This window comes from Prionailurus bengalensis, chromosome A2, assembly GCF_016509475.1.
Source record: "Prionailurus bengalensis isolate Pbe53 chromosome A2, Fcat_Pben_1.1_paternal_pri, whole genome shotgun sequence".
NCBI lineage: Eukaryota > Metazoa > Chordata > Mammalia > Carnivora > Felidae > Prionailurus > Prionailurus bengalensis.
Window position 1 is genome coordinate 30,444,648 of NC_057348.1, and position 24,339 is coordinate 30,468,986.

The 24,339-nt window shown below is 42.4% G+C and overlaps 1 protein-coding gene across 28 annotated transcripts in view; it reads right to left on the reverse strand.

The window, feature by feature from the left end:
- The window catches only part of CADPS (calcium dependent secretion activator), a 476,275-nt gene that overhangs the window by 247,828 nt on the left and 204,108 nt on the right, over positions 1 to 24,339 (reverse strand). For all 28 annotated transcript variants that reach the window (XM_043587832.1, XM_043587835.1, XM_043587838.1 and 25 more), the window contains exon 4: positions 14,582 to 14,662. In XM_043587832.1, the coding sequence (XP_043443767.1) occupies positions 14,582 to 14,662 (81 nt within the window). The remainder of the gene's footprint in view (positions 1 to 14,581; positions 14,663 to 24,339) is intronic.

Here is a 24,339-nt window from a genome sequence, read left to right on the forward strand (position 1 = left end):
TCAAGGCAAGAATCCTACCTTAGTAGGTAAGTGTTAGGGAGGGATCATGATGAAAGGCTGTGGACTGTTCCCATGAAGCTTATCAACCAATGGGGAGAAAGATCTATTGAAGAAATATCAAGGTAGATACTGTTACAGCAGTGTATGAGACATGAACTCTTGCTGAGAGAGTCAGGAGCTGCTTTCCAGAGGAGGGGATCTGTGAGCTGAGAGTCTGATGGATGAAGAACACTTTACCACCAGGTTGAGTTGGCTGAGACAGGATCATTGTTCTTTCCTCCCTTCCATGGAAAATATACCAGCAACCATGAATCTAAGAAGGTCTGTATAACTGTACATGGCCACATGTATTTCCTCATCTTTTGAACATGGCCCTTATGGAGAGTAAAGATGGAAAGTCAATTCATGATCAAAGAGTGGTCCCCAAGGCCATGTTAGAAGACACCAAGCAGCAAAGGTTACGTATCATTAGCCTAAAGTCTGTTACACTGATCTCTTTCTTTCTCATGTTGGGGCCCAAATCTTATAACTACGTGGGATTCTTGGGAAGCTGGGTAAATGGTATCTCTGAGTTTTTACTGGAAGCTGCTGGCCTTGTGGTTGCCATGGAGATGAAGAGAAAAACTGTCTTGTCTGTGAAGTGGGTTCTTTCTGGCCATCAGCCTTGAGACACCTTATCATCGAGTGCAGTCCCTTTTATCACACCCACCTTTGGGACTCACTCAATGCCTCACAACTCCACAGCCTTGACATTGTGCAAGAAGATCCAGTGGTTACAGACAATACCGCTTTGGCCCAGAGTTAGAGTACAACACACTTTATGCAGCAGAGTATTGGAAAAATCCAAAGAATGATCACTCCTCTCAGAACTTGGACAGTTTCTAATGACATCATAAAAAGAGGCTCATAAAACTGAAGTCTGCAAGGGAAAACAAGGCCATTTTTCTGCCCTGTGTACTAAAGCCTTGAGAAGAAATAGCATTCTGTCAATCTAGGCTGAGGTTCTTAAGGGGAGTTTTCAGCAGCAGACCCATTACAAACACATTTCAAAGCTGAGGTTGTGCCAAGAACAAGGAAAATGTAGTCGTCCATTTCGATTGCTACTTTCCCAAGCATTAAAGTAAATTAGCCTTGACAAAAGCATTGTTTATTCATATCGCTTTATGAAAGACATAGCATATGGATGGACAAAGTCTTCCAAAGAAAATTTCTGCTGTCCGTTAATTTTGTTTTGGGCTGATAACACTCCTCAATGGGGATGGCCTCCCAAGGACAATTCCTAACAGGGTTATTTGTGCTCGGCCACACTGAGTGATTTTTGAAACATCTTGAAAAATGGCATTTGAAAGTGCTAACAGCTCTGTCAGCCATTTACTTTTCTTTTCTGTCTTTTCATTTTTATCCATAGAGGATGAAGAGTCACATGTAAAAGCTGACAAGGGTACCCCCACTCAGATAGCGGATCCTTAGACTCCAGAGGCTCAAATGGCAAACTGATAGGTGACCAGAAGGAAGGATGTGGCAGAAGGACACCTCCTAGACACAGAGCTCACTGACAATGTTGTACTTACTCAATACAATCCCTCAAACAAGTCCTGGGCTCCTATGATGTGTCAGGTGTATGGATGTCATTGGGATGAAAGAGTCAGCCAAGAGGTGATGGTATGGGGTGAAGGGGAATGCCAGAAAAAAAAACCAAGTAGATGCCCTGTGACACATGAAGTAACAGAGGCATGTGTAGAGTACAAAGTTCACCAAGGAATCTTATCCAGTTCACATGAGTGAAATCAACTTGACTTTGAATCCTGGGTCTACTACTTACTAGTTGGGTGACTTTAGACAGGTTTCTTCCCTGTGAATTTTAGTTTCCATATTTGAAGTAGGGATAAGAAGCCTCGTACAGTTATTGTGAAGAGTAAAAGGTAAAAACAAACACCAATACTTTTTGACTATATATAATCAGCATATATATACCACATGTATGTATATACACATATATGTATACATATATACATACACATATACATATCCATATCCATCAGGTACCATGCTACCACCACCGCTGCTGACAATAACATTACCAATCATAATGACGGTGACTATCATAGAGATCATGATGCTAGTTGGCTCTCACAATTGTTGTTTGTGTCCCGGACACTAAGTAAATATTTTGCATGCTTTACCTCACTTAATCCTTCCAACAACTGAGGCTAGTGCTATCATTTAGTCCCAAATTCTGGAGGAAAATGATGCATAGAAGTATATTCAGTAAATCAGTAGCATGGAGTGTGAAACCTCCATTGGTTTTTTTTAATTTTTAGCTATATTTGTAGCTACCATACCATAGAGAAGAACTATCTGGCTCTAAATGGCAAAGAGCCAAGGTAAACCCTAGGGGGCTTCTCAGCATCGCGTACCCTCTCTGCGTTGCTTTATCTCAGTGTTCAGCACAGGACCGATAAGAGCCGAGCCCTCCACGGCAGTGACCGTTCCACTATGACCAGTCAATGTGGACTGTGTGTTGGTGGGCATGGGGTGAAGTACAGGGAGTGATGAAGAAGGGAAGGCGTGTTAAATGAGAGAAAGAAGGTCTTGGTCAATAATTTGTAAAAGTCAGCATGACGCACATTAGAAGGTGCTTTGGGCATAGGTATGATATCTTCCAGGATTGGCTTCTTTCCCCAAACCCGTCTTTAAGTGGTTTGGCATTACTTCCTCAGCTTTTATGAATTAGATGGACTTCCCTTCAGTTAACGAACTTCAGAGGCTCTCCTCGGCATTTAGATTTTTGCTTGGACTCAGATTTTCCTGCGTGGTTAGCTACCTGCCAAGGTCAGAGTCAGGGAGATGCTCCCCACACACATTCTTTCAGGTAGAAAAATCAAACTAAACCCTAGTGTGTCTGGACACTGTATTAACCTCATGACTCAGGGTGAATGCCAGGTACAAACAATTAATTTGTAAGCTGGGGGGTAGTATTATTCTCTGGTAGAAGAAGAATCCATTTTTATCTGATTTTTGACAATGCGTGCAGCAGAACTTTTCCCAGAGGGAAATATTTGGATAGTGTTTCCTTCCTGGGGGCACAGTCTCATCAATGTTTGCAGCAGGACCATGGTATGAGATGGTAATTTTGTTCTGTGGAGAATAGGGGTTTAAATAGCAACTCCACATTTAAGTGATAGTTTGAAAAACCAATGCTGTTTCACTCCCACACCTCTTCCATGAATACTATAAAAACTGTATTATTGATCGTATATAATTAGCTCACGAAGTCTGGAATTTTACCTCAAAATGTGGCCAAAAGAATTGGCAAATATCACAGGACCGCTAATGCCACAATCTGTCTGTTTAAGCTCCAATGTCAACTTTTGACGACACAATTTAAATAACATAGACTTAATTCCTAGGTGAAATTTGGGGACATTTTAGTATCACCATGAGAGGATTTGGGAAAATGTTTGAACAGGGATTAAGAAGCCTTTTCTACCACATTAAAAAAAAAATGCATTCAGATCTCCTCATGGAACTTTTAAGGCAGCATGTCTGATGTTCACAGTGACAGCTCCAGCAGCCATCTCTGGTGATTTGTGGGACGTTAGTGTGACTGATTCGACAGATTACAGTGTAGGGTTGCGGTGGAGGAAAACTTCCCTGTATTGCCTCCCTTCTCTTCTAGGAAGAAAGAACACACATAAGCCTTTTGTACGCGTGTGACAATGACAATGCTGCCAGCAGAAACACCGGGGTCCTTACCACCTCTTTTCCAGAGTCCAACGAAATCAAAGCAAAAGGATACAGAACTCCAGGAGCCAGTTCTGCCTGACGCTCTTGCTTCGTTTGGCCTTCTGGATAAACTGAAGGAAATCTAGAGTAAAGTTTAGTGGAAAGAGAAGGTAGTTGACTTGAGGGACAACCAGTCCTGTCCTGGTGTAACTAGCTTCCTGCCTGTCATATGACTACTAAAAACAAAACAAACAGACATGATACTTGGAATTAGAGCACTCAACTTTCTACTTACGAACTAAGTGACCTTGGGCACATCACTTAAACTCTTCCATGTGCTGAACTGGGGAGAATCACTGAAACTCCCAGTATTGTAACTGATCTAAATGAGAGTTCACATGAAAATGTACAGCCAGTGTGCAAAGCATTTAATGAAGGCTGAATGAGCAGAGAGAGAGAGAGAGGCTAGGATGAGGTAAGGTAAAGGCCTGGTTGAAAGGCATCTTGGATCTTCGCAAAGATTGGGGTGATGGAAAAAATGAGGATCTGTATTGGTGAAGGCATTTTTTTTTTTATTGAAGCGTAGTTGACATACAATATTCTATTAGCTTCAGGTATACAACATAGTGATCCAACATTTATATACATTACGAAGGGATCACCGAATCAATCTATCATCTGTCACCATACGAGGTTATTACAATGTTATTACAATATGTGCTGTACATTCACCCTCATGTTTTATTTATTTTATAACTGGAAATTTGAACCTTTAAATTCCTTTCCCCTATTTTCCTCTCCCAGCAATCACCAGATTGTTCCCTGTATCCATGAATCTGTTTCTGTTTTGTTTTTTTGTTTTTGCGATTCCACACATATGTGACATCATCATATGGTGTTTGTCACTGAGCATAATACTCTCTAGGTCCATCCATGTTGTCGCAAATGGAAAGATCTCATTCCTTTTTAGGGCTGAGTAATATTCCATTATGTATGTGTGTGTATACATACATATATATGCATACATATACATATATGTATATATACATATGTATATGTATATGTATATGTATATGTATACATATGTATATGTATATGTACATATACATATACATATATGTACATATACATATGTATATGTATATATATGTATATATGTATGTATACACACAATATACACACATGTATATATATATACAATATATGTACACTACACACATATACCATATCTTCTTTATCTGTTCATCTACCAGTGGACACTTGGGTTGCTTCCTTACCTTGCCTATTGTAAATAATGCTGCAGTAAACATAGAGGTGCCTATATCTTTTCAAATTAGTGTTTTCATTTTCTTCAGGTAAATAATTACCCAGAGGTGGAATTGTTGGATTGCATCATAGTTGCATTTTTATTGTTCTGAGTAACCTCCATACTGTTTCCCATAGTGGCTTGACCATTTGCCACCTACAGGACACAAGGGTACTCTTTACCCCACATCCTCATCAACACTTTTATTTCTTGTCTTTTTGGTGATAGCCATTCTAACAGAGAGGTGATACCTCATTGTAATTTTGAATTGTCTTTCCCTGATGCTTAGTGATGTTGAGAATCTTTTCATGTGTCTGTTAGCCATCTGTGTGTCTTCTTTGGAGAAATGTCTATGCAGGTCCCTCTACCAGTTTTGTAGTTGGGTTGTTTGATTTTTTGATATTGAGCTGTGTGAATTTTTAAAAAATATATTTTGGATATTAACCCATTATCGATTCTATCATTCACAAAGATCTTCTCCCATTCAGTATGTTGTCTTTTTGTTTTATTGATGGTTTCCTTTACTATGCAAAAGGTTTTTTAGCTTGATGTACTCCCATTTATTTATTTTTGCTTTTGTTGCCCGTGCTTGAGGAGTCAGATCCAAAAAAATATTGCTTAAAATGATGTCCAAGAGCCTTCTGCCTATGTTTTCTTCTAGTTTTATGGTTTCCAGTCTTACATTTAAGTCTTTATCCATTTTGAATTTGCTGTTCTATATGGTATAAGAAAGTGGCTCAGGTTCATTCTACTCATTAACTATCCAGTTTTCCCAGCACCATTTATTGAAGAGACTGTCTCTTCTCCATTGTATATGCTTGTCTCTTTGGTTAAAGACTAAATGACCATAAAAGTGCGGGGTTATTCTTGGACAATCTATACTGTTTCATTGATCCACTGTGTGTGGTTTCATGCCATACTGCTTTGGTTTCTGTAGCATTTTAGTATAGTTTGAGATCAAGGAGCATGATACCTCCAGCTGTTTTCTTCTTCTCAAGACAGCTTTAGCTATTTGAGGTCTTTGTGGTTCCATACAAATTTTAGGATTATTTGTTCTAGTTTTGTGAAAAATACTATAGGTGTTTTGATAGGTATTGCACTGAATGTGTAGACTGCTTTGGGTAGTATGGACATTTAAACAATATTAGCTCTTCCACTCCATGAGCAAAGAATACCTTTCCATTTATTTGTGCCTATCTTTCATCAATGTCTTATAGTTTTCAAAGCAACAGGTTTTTCACCTCCTTGACTAAATTTATTCTTAGGTATTCTATTCTTTCTGTTGCAATTGTAAATGGGATTGTTTCCTTAATTTCTCTTTCGGTTAGTTTATTATGTGTGTATAGAAATGCAACAAGTTTAGGCATATTAATTTTGTATCCTGCAACTTACTGAATTCATTTATTACTTCTAAGTTTTTTGGTGGAGTCTTAAGGGTTTCTACACACAGTACTATGTCATCAGCAAATAGTAGCAGTTTTACTTCTTCTTTCCCAATCTGGATGTTTTTTATTTATTTTTCTTGTCAGATTTCTGTGACTAAGACTTCCAATACTATGTTGAATAAAAATGGTGAGAGTGGACATCACTGTCTTGTTCCTGATCTTAGAGGAAAATTTTTCAGCTTTTCACCACTGGATAGGATGTTAGCTGTAGGTTTGTTATATATGGCTTTTATCATATTGAGATATATTCCCTCTGTACCCATTTTTTGAGTGTTTTAATCACAAATGGATATTGAATTTCATTCAATGCTTTTTCTGCATCTATTGAAACGATAATATAGTTGTTCCCTTCTTTTGGTCAGTGTGATATATCACATTCATTGATCTGCAGATACTGAATCATCCTTGCATCCCTGGAATACATCCCATTTGATCACGCTATATGGTCCTTTTACTGTACTATTAAATTCAGGTTGCTTATACTTTGTTGAGGACTTTTGTATCTATGTTCATCAGGCATAATGGCCTGTTATTTTCTGTTTTTGTGGTATCTTTGGTTTTGATATCAGGGGACTGCTAGTCTCACAGAAAGAGTTATGAAGCATTCCTTTCTCCTCAGTTTTTTGGAGTAGTTTGAGAAGGGTAGGTATTAACTCTTCTTTAAATATTTGGTAGAATTCACCTGTAAACCATCTGGTCCTGGAGTTTTGTCTTGGGAGTCATTTGATTACTGATTCAATTTTATAAATAACAATCAGTATATTCAGATTTTCTATTTCTTCTTGATTCAGTCTGGGAAGATTGCATGTTTATAAGAATTTATCCCTTTCTTCTAGGTTGTCCCATTTGTTGGTACATAATCGTCTGTAGTAATCTCTAATTATCCTTATTATTTCTGTGGGTTCAGTCGGAGCTTCTCCTCTTTCATTTCTGACTTTGTTTGGTCCCTCTCTCTTTTTTCTTGATGAATCTGGCTAAAGGTTGTCCATTTTCTTTATTTCCTCAAAGAACTAGCTCTTAGTTTCATTGATCTTTTCTATTGTTTTGTTTTAGTTTCTACTTCATTTGTTTCTAATCGATTTTTATTATCTCCTTCCTTCTATTAACTCTGGACTTTGTTCTTTATCTAGTTTCTTTAGGTGTTACAGTTGGATTGTTTATTTGAAAATTTTCTTGTTTCTTGAGGTGGGTCTCTATCACTATAAACTTCTCTCTTAGAGCTGCTTTTGCTGTGGTCCATAGATTTTGTACTGTTGTGTTTCCATTTTTATTTGTTTCAAGGTATTTTAAATTTCTTCATTCACCCACAGGTTGTTTGGTAGCATGTTGTTTAGCCTCTATGTGTTTGTGTTTTTTTAGTTTTCTTATAGTTGGTCTTGAGTTTCATACCATTGTGGTCAGAAAAGATACTTGATGTAATTTCAATCTTAAATTTATTGAGACGTGTTTTGTGGCCTAACATATCACCTCTCTTGGAAAATGTTCCATGTATCCTTGAGAAGAATGTATATTCTGTTTTTGGAGTGGAATGCTTTGTATTCATCTATTAAGTCCATCTGATCTGAGGTATTTTTTAAGGTCAGTGTTTCCTTATTGGCTTTCTGTCTGGATGATCTCTCCATTGAGATAAGTGGGATGTTGATCTCCTACTATTATTGTATTACTGTGTTTCTCCCTTTATGTCTGTAAATGTTTGCTTTATGTATTTAGGTGCCTCTATGTTGGGTGCACAATTATTTATAAGTGTTATATTCTCTTGTATTGATCCCTGTATTATTAGGTAATGCCCTTCTTTGTCTCTTTGTTAAAACAAAGAGACTTTGTTTTAAAGTCTCTTTTGTCTGATAAATTATTGCTACACCAACTTTCTTTTCCTTTTCTTTTGCATGAAATATCTTTTTTCCATCCTTACATTTTCAGTCTGTGTTTGTGTTTAGATCTGGAGTGAGTCTCTTGTAGGCAGCATATAGATGGGTCTTGTTTTTCTATCCATTCAGCTACCGTATGTCTTTTGATCACAACATTTAGTCCTTTTACATTTAAAGTAATTACTGATATATATGTACTTATCGCCGTTTTGTTGATGGTTTTCTGGTTGTTTTTGTAGCTCTTCTCTCTTCCTGTCTTCTTCTCTTGCTCTCTTCCCTTGTGATTTGGTGACTTTCCTTATTGTTATACTTGGATTCCTTTCTCTTCATTTTTGTGTCTACTAGAGATATTTGGTTTGTGGTTACCATGAAGTTCATATATAACATCCTACATATATGGCACTCTATTTTAAGTTGATGGTTGCTTAAGTTCAAGCACATTCTAAAAGTACAACATCTCCTCCTTCCCCCATTTATGTTTTTCACATAATATTATACATCTTAATATTTTGTGTTTCCTGGATTAACAATTGTAGGTCTGGACAATGTTATTACTTTTCTCTTTTCACCATACTCGCTATGCAGGTGGTTCATCCACTACTTTTACTATACGTTTACCTTTACCAGTGAGATTTTTTCTTTCATAGTTTTCTTACTTCTATTTATAAACTTTCTTTTCCATTTAAAGAAATCTCTTTAACACTTCTTGTAACGGGCTGGTTTGGTGTTGATGAACTCCTTTAGCTTTTACTTGCCTGGGAAACTCCTTACCTCTTCTTCAATTCTGAGTAATAATCATACTGGGTAGAGTATTCTTGATTATAATTCTTTTCCTTTCAGCACTTTGAATATATTATGCCACTCCCTTTTGGTCTGTAAAGTTTCTGCTGAAAAATCAGCTATGGTCTTATGGGGGTTCCCTTGTATGTAACTAGTTGTTTTCCTATTGATGATTTTAAGATCCTCTCTTTGTCTTTAACTGTTGACACTGATTATAATGTGTCTTGATGTGTGTCTCTTTGGGTTCATCTTCTTTGGGACTCTCTCTGATTTCTGGACCTGGATGCCTGTTTCCTTTGTCGGATAGGTAAGTTTTCAGCCATTGTTTCTTCAGATAGGTTTTATGTCCTTTTCTTTCTCTCTTTTCCTTCTGAGATCCCATAATATGAATGGTAGTACACTTGATGTTATCTTGGAGGTCCCTTAAATTATTAATGTTTTTCAAATTCTTTTTTCTTTTTGCTGTTCTGATTGGGTGATTTGCACTACCCTATCTTCCAGGTCGTTGATCCATCCCTCTGCATCATCTTGTCTACTGCTAAGTCCCTTTGGTGTATTTTTCATTTCAGTCATTATATTCTTCAGCTCTGATGGATTCTTTTTTATATTTTCTATCTCTTTGTTGAAGTTCTGGCAATGTGCATCCATTCTTCTCCTAAGCTGGGTGAGCATCTGTATGACCATTACTTTGAACTCTTTATCTGGTAGATTGCTTATGTCCATTTCATCTAGTTCTTTTTCTGAGGTTTTGTCTTATTCTTTCAGTTGGAACATATTCTTCTGTCTCCTCATTATGCTCAATTCTCTGTTTATTTCTATCTCTTAGATCAGTTATGCTTCCCAGTCTTGAAAGAGTGGCTTTATGCAGAATGTGTCATATGGAGCCCCATGCAAACTCCCCTAGTCATTTGAGATAGGTGCCCTGGGGGTGGGGGTAAGTCTATACTCTCCTGCTGTGACTGGGCGACAACCCACTGTTGTGCATCTGATCTGAAGTACTGGCTGTCGGCCTAGCTGTCGGTAAAGCCTGGCTCGAGGGCTGCAGGTATGTTGGTGGGTGGAATTATTGTCCTTTTGGCTGTGAAGTCCTGCTGAGGTGCAGGGTTGTACGGGGCTCTCAGTGGGGCACATCCCCTGACATAGCAGTCTGGAGGGAGGATTCCAAATTGCTGCCTACCAGCACCAGGATTAGCACAGCAGAACGAAACAGGAAAATTGGCTGCAGCCAGTGTCTCCGTCCCCAGGGAGAGGCTTAGATGTCTCCTGCCTCACTGTCTGATGTTCCAGGATTAACAAGTGGGTCTCCTTCACCTGTGGTCTACGTGCTTATCAATCTCATGCATTTTGTACTGGTTGCTGGGTTGAGTGAGTCTGTATGTAAGCCCTTTAATAGCAGTTTCGCTTTCTCTACAGTTCTATAGTTTTCCTGAGTGAATTCCCTGTTGGTTTTCAAAGCCTGGTGTTTTGGGGGCCCATCTACGGGTTGGGGTTCCTGATGTGGAGCTCAAATCTCTTGCTCCTCAGTGATACTTTCTACATGGCTGAGATTCTTCTGTTTGAGTGACATGCCGCACCTAGGGAGTGGTTTCTTCCTTAGTGAGACTGTATCTCTGCCCCTTCTACCTGTGTTAGTGCTGTCCCTTGTTGTGGGGGCTCTGCTCATCCAATTTCTAGGCTCTCTTCAGAGGGGACAATTCCACATACAGTTGTAGATTTGTTGTGTCTGTGGGAGGAGGTGAGCTCAGGATCTTCCTACGCCACCATCTTGCCTGTCCCCTATCCAGGAATTTCTGGTTATGATATTTACAGGAGCTGATGTTCAGCCATATGGGTTGAATTGCACACTCTCACTAAAATTCACTGTGATGCCAGAAATAGAAAAATCAGGGTATGCTAAAAAAAAAAAGATAAGCAGGGGTGCTTTGCTGGAATATCCCTTCACGAACTAGTCAATATCTAAAATCTCGATATTTTGTTTTAATTTTTGGCAGATATTGTTCAATTTTCCTCCGTATTAGCCAGCCTAGTTTAGGCAAAAAGAGAATTTATATTTCTCGGAACCCAACTAAACTGAGGGAAAAGCAGTTACACAGCTGAGGCTCAAGAATAAGTGTAACCAAGGGCTTGAACATCCTGGGAATCTCAGTATATTCCCTGTCTCCGTCTCTCTCCGTATGTTGACTTCATTCTTTCATCTTCTTTTTCCTAATGGAAGAATTGAACATGGCTGTAGACATCTTTCTAGCATGAGAAGACCCAGCCCTATTGGCCCACAGCCCACATTCCCCAGGGAAGTAGTTCATTGGTTTAGTTACATCAGGGATCCATTGATGGACCAACCAGAATATGGTCATGGCAGGCTGGGAACTGTGATTGGTTCCATGTGACTAAAGAATGCATTTCCAGGACTAATTCGTTGTGGCAAGGAGACCATTCCATGAATAAACGATGAAGAAGAAGACAGTCCATTTCTACAAGAACAGGAGATATTGGTGCGCAGACTCACTCATAGAAATCCTCAATACCCTAAATGTTTGGGGGATACTCCATATACTTTGAAATTATTCTCCATTCTCTATAAATAATGACCAAGATAGATTTACTTTAATTGCCTATTTCATTGTCTAAGAAAGTCTAGTTCTAAGTTGTCAATAATACCCTACTTGGGATCAGAATATCTAGTAGTATGGGCTGGGGAGAGAGTTCTTGGACCTACTGTTGTTCATAGATGAGGAATTTGGCTCACTAGATAACAGTTGTTCATGGTCTTTTAAAAACTGAAATTAGCTTACACTAGGTTCTTAAATTATCACGTGAAGCCTCAAAATAAACAACTAAAATAAAGGTGCCATGGCCTTGTTTTTGAAGTGTGTGTGTGTGTGTGTGTGTGTGTGTGTGTGTGTGTAATTTTCTTCGAATGAGATGAAGACTTAGTAGTTTGGTATGTAATAGGCTAAGAATGGACCAAATGACCTCTATATTCAGCATAATCTGCTGAGGAGACACTGAGTTTACAAAAGTAAATTCTGAAGCTTTATTGATGTTTTTTCTCTCATTAGGCAGGGTTTTCCAACATAAGAGCCTTTTATGCTACCTTTCGGCAAATCCATAACTGCATCTTATTTTTTTTTTAATATTTTTTTTCAACGTTTATTTATTTTTGGGACAGAGAGAGACAGAGCATGAACGGGGGAGGGGCAGAGAGAGAGGGAGACACAGAATCGGAAACAGGCTCCAGGCTCTGAGCCATCAGCCCAGAGCCCGACGCGGGGCTTGAACTCACGGACCGCGAGATCGTGACCTGGCTGAAGTCAGACACTTAACTGACTGCGCCACCCAGGCGCCCTGACTGCATCTTATTTTTATCCGACAGACTGACGCTACTATAAACTTTGAAGATGTCCAAAAACAAAATGCAAAATATTTCAATAAAGCTGCTTAAGCCCAAACGGAGATTTTCGAGCTTTTTGGAATCTCATTTTGGTTTCTCTTCCAGTAGAAGTCTTTTCCATGTGTCCAAAATCCTCAGACATTTTTCTTAATATTTTATTTTCATTTTTGAGAGAGACAGAGTACGGGGGGTGGGAGGGGCAGAGAGAGAGAGCAAGACACAGAATCCGAAGCAGGCTCCAGGCTCTGAGCTGTCAGCACAGAGCCCGATGCGGGGCCCAAACTCGTGAATGGTGAGATCATGACCTGAGCCAAAGCTGGATGCTTAACTGACCGAGCCACCCAGGTGCCCCTAGACACTTCTTTCCATACACAAAAAGGGTATAAGCCAGGCTCTACTAATTGGCATCCACCTAACCATCCCCACAGCCTCCTACCCTCACAGAGACATATGCCCTGTGGTTACCATAGGAACAAGTAGGATACCATTGTTTAAAATTTTGATATTTTACTCTTCATGGGTTTTTGCATTAACTATGCTTTAAAAATATTTCATTAAAATGGTATTTACCATGCTTACTGCACTTGTGGCCCCCCATGTTTAAATTTTGTACCTTACGTGAGTACCAGGCTCACCCTTGTCCCAGCCCTCGTATTTAGACAGACTTGAATTAAGGCTCCAGGGTAGTGCCTTAACCAGTACCTATCCTGCTCAGTCTTGATTTCCCCACCTCTAAAACAAAAATGATAACTGAAATATACTTAGGGGCTGTTTTAAGGGTTAAATGAGATGTACATGTAAAGCATTTAGTATGCTTGAAACAGCACTCAATGAATTCTACTAACATTACTACTGTCGCTAATAACATAAATGACAGCAACAGCGATAATAGTGGATAACTTTCAGGTTCATAGACATCAACAGTTAAGACATAATCCCAACTCTAGAGAAACCCTGTCTACCAGGAGACTCAGAAATGTAAAAAAAAATAGTCACCATTCAATGAACTGTTACAATAAAGGTCTAAATGTGGTGTGAGGCCTCTCTCCGAGAGAGAGGAGAACTAGCTAAGCTCTCAGAGAAGGGGTTTTAAGTTGAGCACCAAAGGCTGAGTAAGAGGGTTTGCTAAAAGGAGAAGAAAAGAAAGGTCACTCTGGTGGGTGCACAGTCATCGAGGCGAGAAAGGGCCTGCTGGACCACTCCGAGGGAGACAGTCTCTGTAGCTGAAATGGGGGGTTCTGATGGGAAAGTTGTGGGAGGTGAGTCTAACAAGAAAGGATCTAGTCTGTCGATGAAGAGCCTGGAATATCATTCTGAAGAGATTAGATTTTGTTCTGGGGGCAGTGAAGGATTCTACTGAAGGATTCCAAGGCTCTGTTTGTGAGATGTTCATGCGTGAGGTTGAGAATGGCAACCGTGTGGAGGACAGACTGGAGAGGGCAGGAGTAGAGCCAGGGATACCCATGAGGAGACTATCGTGAGATCTGGGCATGAGGATGAGGGCCTGAATCAAAGCACTAGCCGAGGTGCTGGAAAGCAGTCAAGAGATCTGACCCACATTTTGGAGGTAGAATCAATGAGCTGGGCAGCTGACTGCGTGTGGGGTGTTACGGGCAGGAAGGAGGAACTGAGAACACCTAGGAAGTCCCATCTGTAGTAACTGATAGAGAACACGTGACGAGGAGCCATTGCAGGTATGCGTACACGGTGGGAAGAAGAAGAAGAAAAGGAGCTAGATTTTGAGCGCATTTAACTTGGAATGCAGGGGACTATCCAAGAAGAAATGTTCTCAATAGACAGTTGGAAACATAAGGCAAAAGGAAAAGGAAAGGTGGAAAAGGGAAGGTGGGGCTTGAATATTGACTGGAACATAGAAAACATACATGCTATCTGGGAGAATTGCCCTGAGAAAGGAGGAATGAGGGCTCAGTCAAGTGATTGTCCTCATCTTCCTTCTTCTCTGCTTCTCACTTTTATCTTTCCATGGACCTTAATAAAAATCAGTGTGCTTCCTGTGTGGAACTTTGGCCTGATCCCCCAGCAAATGTCCCCAAAGCTTCCTTACCCTGGCTATTTGGTCTGCCATTTGGAGACGTCCATCCAGCTCTCGTCTGATCTGGGCTGCTTGCTCATCTGGATTGTCCAGCTGCACAAAAGCGCAAACATGGGAGATGTTCAGTTTAGATCGCAAAAGCCAATAAACTTGTGACTTTGCATTTTACACGCCCCAATCTCTGTCCCCATAGACACATTTCACTAAAAGTTAAGAATTCTGTAACAAACAAATCCAATTTGAGTGAAGTCTTAAATGAAATCCTTGCAGGCAGAGCATCACGTGGTAGACAGTTGCTAGGAAAGACACGAGAATGAGTTTGCACAAGAATCACTTGAGAACTGCTGGGCAGGAGTGCTTCCAATGAGGGCCCAATAGCACCTCTGTTTTGGTCCAATGAAGAAAGTGTTTACATGACAGACATACAAAGAAGGAGACAGTAAAATAACTATTAGAAATGTGTGGAGCAGACATAGTGCCTATCTGTAGCGCCTCCATGGCATATATCCCACAGCTGTCCCACCCCCAGACCGTGGGAGATTAATCAATCCTTGCGTTCCTTCTTTTGAGCCCTGAGACTTCCTCAGCTAGTACTCCAGATGGCCACTATCACGGAGTCGGTGTTGACATCTAAGTTGAAATCTATCCTAGTCTTCCCTGGAGTTGGAGGTTTTAGGACATAAGATTCAGCATAACTAAGCAGAAATAAACTTGGACAACTCCCTAACGTCTCTGGTTTTCCCACCTATAGAATGAAGGGGTTGGTTACATAATCGCCATTCTTACCACATCTGTCTGTGAATCTATGAAAGAGGTTGGTAAGCATTTCTGTAAAGGGCCATATAGTTAATCCTTCAGGCTTTGAGAGTCATAAGATCTCTGTTGCAATGACTCAGGTCTTCGAAACAAATGTGAAAACAGACATCGTCAATCCATAAATGAATGAGCATTTCTGTCTTCCAATAAAACTTTATGTGCAACCGTAGGTGGTAGGCCATAGTTGTTGATCTTTGCTCTACGAATTACGTTTCTGTCATTCAACAAACATCTTCTTTCACTGAAACACACACACACACACACACACACACACACACACACACACACAGGAATATTACTAAGCCATAAAAAAATGAAACCTTGACATTAGCAACTAGATGGAACTGGGAGATGTAGTATGCTAACCAAAATAAGTCAGTTAGAGAAAGACAAATACCATGTAATTTCAGTCATATGTGGAATGTAAGAAACAAAACAAATGAGCAAAGGGAAAAAAGTAAAAAGAGAGAGGCAAACTAGGAAATGGACCCTTAACTATAGAGAACTGAGGGTTATCGGGGGGGGGGGCATGGGCACCAAAAAATTAAGGTTTTCTACCTATTTCCAGGTAAGCCTACAATTATCCTTCAAACTGTAATTGAGTCTGTTTTGTTCAGTGATTTATGACTAATTTTATTCACAGAAAAGTGTAATAAAGAGGGAACAGTGACATTCAAATAGGATTTATTCCTCTTTATAGTACATATTAACTCACAAAAAAAAGTAGCTTAGGAAGTATCTGAATTTTCTAAGTCCCTTAGCTTTATTAGAAAAAGAATTTTTAATGTTTATTTATTTTTGAGAGAGAGAGAGAGAGAAAGAGAACGAGCAGGGAGGGGCAGAGCAAGGGGGAAGACACAGAATCCGAAGCAGGCTCTAGGCTCTGGGCTGTCAGCACAGAGCCGGATGCAGGGCTCAAACTCACGAACTGTAAGATCATGACCTGAGCTGAAGTCAGATGCTTAACTGACTGAGCCACCCAGGCGCCCCTAAGTCCCTTTCCTTTAAAAGCCATTTTTATTTAGAAATTTTAAAATAAAAACCCAGATCCATGCTTAAAAAAAAAAAAAAAGAAAAAGAATCTCATCTATGGTACAAAATGGCATAGAAAATAAGTTATTTTTAATATGATGTAAACAAGAACACTAAAAAAATTATGGTCATACTTTTGAAGCATTGTGCATAGTCTTTTTTGGTTGTTTTATAAAACACATAAAATCCATCTAGTTTTATGCATTTTTATCACCTTATTCAATTCATGAGTTGCCTTACCTTCTCCTTTCCACAGTTTTGAGGAGCGGGACTATTTCCTAGATCATAAAGACTGGATGACAACTTTTGGCCATCTATTCTTTTTTTTTTATTATTTATTAAAAAAAAGGTTTTTTTTTTTTTTTAAATGTTTTTACTTATCTTTGAAGGAGAGAGAGACAGAGCATGACTGGGGGAGGAGTAGAGAGAGAGGGAAACACAGAATCCAAAGCAGTCTCCAGGCTCTGAGCTGTCAGCAGAGAGCCCGACGCGGGGCTCGAACGTACGAACTGTGAGATCATGACCTGAGCCAAAGTCGGATGCCCAACCGACTGAGCCACCCAGGCACCCCTAGCCATCTATTCTAAAAGTGTTCTGCTGAACAACAATCCTATCAAACAGAGTTTAATAAGGGTTCCAGAAGGCCTCCAAAAGAACGGTCAGTTGAATTTGGCAAACGGTACGTCAAAATGCACAAAATCTCTGAGAAGTTCTGCAGTAGGGAAATCTGCTAGACTGTGACCAACTTAAATATTTTTAAATTGACACTAAAATGTTTGTTTTTTGCACAGTACAGTGCCCAGAGAATGAACTGGAAAACCTGTTCCACATGCATATGAAGAGAACCACAGGAAAGCAGTTACATGCTATCCAGGAGCCCATCCATTACAACTTTCCAATAGGTGCGCATGGGAAACACAGTATCTTCCATGTTGTTTTTAAGCTCTAAGGAGCTGCTTTTATTCTACTCCCTTGGGAACCCAACCCTTCTTCAGCTCCAGGTACAAATCCACTGGGAACATTCAGAAATGTTTTGTTCAAATACACAGGCAGACCAAACGTCTGCCTTCTTCACTGAGAAACAGCAGAATGATTTGGTCAGAGGATAAAGTTGGGAATTCTGTCAGAAGATACGGTGTTCACAGAGATAGAAATGAAAAAGAGAAAACACATCCTATAGAGCCGTCCCTATTACTAAATTTTGCAGAGACATCTGGCCCTCATCAAACGTTAACTAGAGACAGCAGAGAATGTCATCAATGAAGACAAGCCGGCTAGGTCTACTCTAGGCTTCATTCATTAATTCATGGGTTCTTTCATTTACTCATTCATTTATCAGATTTTTATGGAATGTCTTGATATGCCAACAGTGGAATACAGAAAGGAACAAGGCAGACTTAGTTGGTGCCTCCATGGAGCTTAAATCTAGCAAGGACAGACAAGGTTATTTGTACATTTTGGGCACAAAAGAGAGAAGACTAGCACTTACTGATGCCTAAGTCAAGCCCTGGTATCCTATAACCTATATTTCAGTGTTTTCTAAAGGGTCTCAAGAAATAGATATTAATATGCATTCTTCCAGGAGAAGGAGTCTGGGGTCAGGAAGTGCTGCTCCCTCCTGGAACCGTATAATACATGATTAAGATTCTGAGCGATTCTAGGGGCGCCTGAGTGGCTCAGGTGGCTAAGTGTCCAGGTAAGCGTCTGACTCTTCATTTTGGCTCAGGTCGTGATCTCACCGTTCATGAGTTTGATCCCTGTGTCGGGCTCTGTGCTGACAGTGCTTGGGATTCTCTCTCTCTCTTCCTCTCTCTCTGCCCCCCCCCCCCGCCCCACCCCCCACTCATTCTCTCTCAAAATAAAAATAAACTAAGAATAAAAGAGATTCTGAGCAATTACTAGAATAAATAAGCCTATTGAACTGCATGCAATTTGTCTTTTACTCAATTATTTGATTGAAAAGTATTCCACGGTGCAGTTTGTGAAAGAGCTTTAGGAGATTGGTACCACTATTACCCCCTGTTACAGATGAGGAAACTGAATCTCAGTAAGGTTCAGGAACTTGCTGTAGTTCACAAAGCGGGTCAAGTGGTAGGATCCATTAGAAACGGAGTCTGTCTTGCCTCAAACTGAAGCTCTTTTGCTCTGCCTTATGTTGGTTTCCTTCTTTTTTTTAAATTTTTTTTTAACGTTTTTATTTATTTTTGAGACAGAGAGAGACAGAGCATGAATGGGGGAGGGGCAGAGAGAGAAGGAGACACAGAATCGGAAGCAGGCTCCAGGATCTGAGCCATCAGCCCAGAGCCCGACGCAGGGCTCGAACTCACAGACCGTGAGATTGTGACCTGAGCTGAAGTCAGATGTTTAACCGACTGAGCCACCAAGGCGCCCCAGTTGGTTTCCTTCTTAAGTGCCTTGTTTGGTTTCCTAATTGGTTCTGACAATTAACTAACTTGGCGGCCTCATTTCTGTTCCTTGTATACATGGGACAGTTTACCACACTGAGCCACCACTGTGGGGCAGAGAAATGTCTACCCTTCGTCCGCTGTCACAAGTGGCTGATTTCTGCCAGGGAGGCTATAGCAGTGCCAGGGCCCTCTTGAAGAAATGAGAGCAATGGATGTGTCCTTATCCTGGCTCTGCCCCTCAGGAGCTGTGTGACCTTAAGCAAGTGACTCAACCTCTCTGTGCTTCAGGCCTTTTCATCTGAATAATCAGTGTAATAAACTACCTAAGGTTGTCGTAAGGATTCACTGAGACAGTGGATATAAAGTGCTTAGCCCAGTGCCCGGCATGCAGTTTCCTGAACGAATCTTCAGGAAACGGTGGCTGATGTTTGTGTTATTAAAGAAGCCCACGGTGGCTGTATTTCTGATATGGGCCACAGTGGGGCGTCAAAGATTCAGACAAGAACGTACCAGACGGGACAGTGTCCCTCTGTGGTGTGGATATAGGGATTTGCTCTGATAGTCTGCACCGTGGAAAGGAAGGGTTCAGGGGCTCCCACCTCTTAACAAATTTCCCTGGCTTCCCAGGGCCACCAACGTTCTCTGGGGTCAAATCCCTTTGCTCTGTTAGATTTTAATTAGGAGAGTGACCGGAAGGCAGACACGGCTGCCCAACAGCTAATGATCCCAAGGTGGGGGATGGAAAAGGAAATGCAGCCAAAGTTCCCTCAAACAGCCTGGTATAAGAGAGAACGCCATCCTCAATCGAGGAGCTTGACAGCCCTACCAGATGAAACCCAAAAATACAGAGAGAAATCAAGTAATCACCTTTTCAAGTGCCCGAAAGAAAAAAACCCGAGAGTGAGCTTCCATGGAAACAACGTTCTGTTTACTGCACTGGCCTTTTCCACCAAGGCAAGGAAAGATGGGCTGGCCAACCAGGCCAAGGGCAAACCTTGCCGCTGACAGCTCATTAGGGTTAAAATATGTACATGTGTATGAAGGCTCTTTACCTAATTAGACGAATAATCTTCCTACTAGCAGAGGTCAAGCAGAGGCAGCGTGGTGGCTGTTAGGATTTGCCTGCCAAGCGAAGGGACTGTTTCCCTGAACTTTTCTCTTCAAGGGATGGGGAGCTGGGCTCAGCATTGCCCACGTGCTCACAGGTGATCACCTAAGCCATCAGTTCAAGCCCATCCCAAGGCCTGGGTTTCTCTGCAGCTCATGCTGTGCCCCTTCAGTAAATGCAGAGACAAGAACTCAGACCAGCGTGGCTGTCGGTCGGCCCGGTTTACACCCGCAGGGAGAGCACGCGGCAGAGGACGCAGGCCTGAGAACAGGGCAGAGGGAGGTCTGTGCCCAGCTATCCCACCCCCTGGTTCCACGACCTTGTCAGGTTTCTGAATCTCCGAGCCTCAGTGTCCTCAACTGCTAAGTGGGGATCAGTTTCATCTTGCGAGGCTACTGAAAGGACTAAATGGGACAACAGGTGGCACGTTTCGAGAGAAGTCAGGCAGACCTGGGTCCAAATCCCGGCTTTGTAATTTCCTTCCTCAAAGGGATCGAACAAGTGACTGGACCTAAGCCTTGGCTTCCTATTTGTAAACTGGGGTAAGATACCTACCCCAGTGTGTTCTTAGGGTTCAATGAGATGGTATGTGCCAAGCACCTAGCATGGTGCAGGCACACAGTAGGCCCTATAGTTTAGCAAAGAGTTTCTAGAATTGTCCCGATTCTAGGGAGGGCACACATCAGATGTCAATTCCTCTCCTGGCCTGTTGTGATTTATGACAGAAACCAGACACAGGGGTGGGGGAGCCCTTGGAGTGAACGAGGAGCCTGTGTTCTGGTCCTCAATGTGCCCTTAGCTGGGGGGCTTTGGGCCCAAGTCATGACCCCTCTGTCCACAGTCCCTTCACCTGAGAAAGGACAAACCCTCGCTATTATGTCCCAGGGGTCTCTGCAAAGTCTAGACGAGCACTTGTCAAAGGTATATTCTGGGGACACTAGTCCCGCCGAGAAAGGGGTATGTGGCCAGTTAGAGTCGATGCCCCCTCTCCCCTTCCTGGATCGCTGCATGACACATCAGTGAGAAGGTACACTCGGGTAGCCCTACATTTCCCAATCCTATCCCACCCTGTGTGTAAGTCATTTAAACGCCCAGCGGCACATTTTGGGATAGTCTCTCCGAAGCAATTCTCCCATGCGTTTCATTTTTTTCATGTCCGTGGACACGTCCAGTTGTTCTGGAGGGAGGAGACAGGGAGGAAGCTACGTCACTATGCATGTGGATCTATATGTCAGTTACGAGGAACCCACCTGGGAACACTGATCTCTGCGACAATGGAGAAATCATCACTGGGCTGAGGCTTGGAGCCTCCTCATTAGCCCCACAGGCCCTGGAAGATCGGCCTTGACCGTGTGCCTGGGAGACATCTCTGGGTATCACCTTTCCCTAGGGTTGCCTGCATTCTTTGGGCTCACACATTTGGGGGCAAGTCCGACTCTGGAGTGTTCCAAACCCATCATTATTACCGCCGCCAGGCAGTCTCCAGTCAAGCAAGAAGCAGACATGATTCACATATGCGGAAATTTTAAACGGAAACAGGCAGATTACTTCATGCGTTATTTGAATAATTGTTCTACTTTCTGGAAAAATCTGTGGTATTCTGCCTCAGAATGAATGGACCAACTCAGCCTCAGGACGACAATGAAGATGATCCAGCACTGTGGCTGCAAGGAGCATTAGGGATGATGAAGTAAGTTCAGGAGGAGGTGTAGGCCCTGCTGAGCTCTGTGGCCCATCGGACATCACATCACCCCCCTCAGCACAGGCCTCTGGGCTCCTTGCTGAGGCCTCTGGGAGGGGTTGTTTTCTCTGCTGCCAGGTGCTTGCATGTTTCCCACACCCGGAGCATTCTCCCCTGTCTCCTCCTTGACTCGTAACCGGTTCTTCCTCTCCATCCTTCAGCTTTGCAGCAAACTCTTCTCTGACCCCTCCAGACTTGGTGGGTTTCTCCTGCCAAGTTCTCCTAGCACGACGCACCTCTCCTTTTATTAGCATGTTTCACAGCTGTAATTTCACCTGCACTCACGTGATGCTGGGATGTCTACCTACTACACTGTTAAGCAACTTGAGGGCAGGGACGCGTGTGACTTTGCTTACCTCTGCGTCCCCAGCACCTCGCACGGTGCTGAACACACAGGGGCCTCTGATACTTGCCCGACCAAGTTAATTAACTATGACCCAAAGAGGGAAAGTGACCTGCCCAGAAGTCACACCATCATCAGCGAGGGAGCTGGGACCAGGTTCCCAACCTGCTAACTTCTAGCTTGCTTGCTGCTTAGTGACTGTGTCCTGGGAAGTGCCATGCTCCGCAGAAACAGGGAAAGACTGAACTTTGCTAGCCTGTCAACCCGTTTACAGTCCTAATGAAGCAACCTTGATTCCGGGCTTTGGGGGCTTGAGTCGGGTCCACCTGTCACTGGTGACAGGGAGTGCAAGCCAGAGGCTGACCTGGCGTCCCTGGATCCGTTTCCCTGGTTTCCTCTCCACTTCTGGCCCCTTGGTTCCTAGGGATTAGTGTCTGAGCAGGAGGCTGCCAAGAGCTACTGCAGAGGAGGGCGGAGGCAGCTCCCTGTAAAGTACTCCTGTCAGCTGGCACGGCCCTCCTTTTCTCCACAGCCCCGTGTTTTTTTATCCTTCTTCACAAACTGCTCCAGCAAATACCGCCCTCCTGGCACACTGCAGTCTGGAAAGTTACAGCCAGGACAGTTCCCCTCCAGGGGACGTGGGTGCCCAAGCTCCTGTCTCAAGAATGTACTGAGGTTGGGACTGTGGCTACAGCACTGTGCTCAGGGCCTGCCTGCCACCTCCGAGCTCCTTTCCCGCCAACCTGTCTCCCCCTCGTCCACCTCCGACGGGGCTGGAGAACGTGGGCAGCAAGCATTCCCTCCCTACTGTCCAGGTTCAAATCCTGACCCTTCCACTTGGAGGCTGGTCTGTGCTGAACACATTATGAGACCTTGCTGAGCCTTAACTTTAGTTTTCAACTCCCGGGACTTGTAGCAGAATGCCTGGCACATGGTCACTTTCAGAAAATCTCAGCAGCTCATTAAAAAAAAAAGGTGGGGAGCGCCTGGGGGGCTCAGTCGATTAACTGTCTGACTTGATTTCAGCTCAGGCCGTGATCTCACGGCTTGTGGGTTTGAGGCCCCTGTCGGGCTCTCTGCTGACAGCACGGAGCCTGTGTGGGATTCTCTCTCTTCCCGTCTTTCTCTCCCCGACTTGTGCATGCGCCCCCCACACCTCAAAAATAAATAAACATTAAAAGAAAAAAAGGAAAATCTCATCAGCGATTACTACTGCTCTAGCCTGCACATCTCATCCTTACACCAATTCTGATTCTAATAACACAAATAGCATGACAGGTTTTCCCTGCTTTGAGTAAAGAAACCAAGTTTCAAAAGATTAAGTAGTTTGCCAGTAGTTTCAGACATAATTGGCCCTTCGCAGAGGGGACAGGCATGGATTTTAGAATCAGAAAACCTGAAGATCAAACCCAACCTCTGTCACATACTCACTGTGTGACCAGCCCAGGGCACTCAACCTCTCTGAGCATCTGTACCCGCAGCTGTAAAGCCAATACCCTCAGAGGACTATTGTAGCGATGATCATAAGAGACGTTTTCGCACTGTAGGGGTTCAACACATTGCAGGTTTATTGTTCTATTTTTATTCCTGGGGGTGGCTCTCATGCAGTCTGCAGGCTTGCCTCTGATCTGTCTTTACTAGGGCTCTGTTCCAGGGTTATTTCTAGAGAAAACGTGAAATTTGGTGTCCTGTGCATACTCAATGACGTTCCGGTTTTATAAAAATCACCCAAGGAGATAGTACCTCATTTGCGAAGAGTTAAAATAAGATCGTTAGTGCCTTTCATTAGCATGCCTTACTTCCTCTCCAAGAGAAGACCTTGCGAAGGGTCAAAGTTCCCATCTGAGGGATGTACTTCTCTTTGACTGCAAATGCAGGGTTCAGCTCCTAGAGCTGGCCAGCCAGTAAGAACATCCTCTGCATTTGAGTCACCACTTTTATGTCTTTGCTGGCTTTGGGCAACGCCGTAAATATAACACAATAGCTCCAAAATGCAGTAATTCTCTGAACGAGCACCAAAGAAATACATAAAAATACCCCAAACAGAAAACCAATCTATTCCTTTATGATCTTGCAGGGTTCTACCAGTCTTGTCCCATAATCCCCCAGGCCTGGAATGACCTCCTCTCTCCTTTCTATTTCAAATCGGACATGTCGTTCAGGGTCTGGTTTCAGACCTGCTTCCTTCAGGGAAGCCTTCCGTGATTACTTTCACCATGTAGCAGCTTGGCTTTCCAGGTATCATTAGCTGGTCCAGTATCTAAACCCTCTGTTTGACACAGGTCTCAGATTTCCCTTCCCCACCAGAAGAGCTGTAGGCCA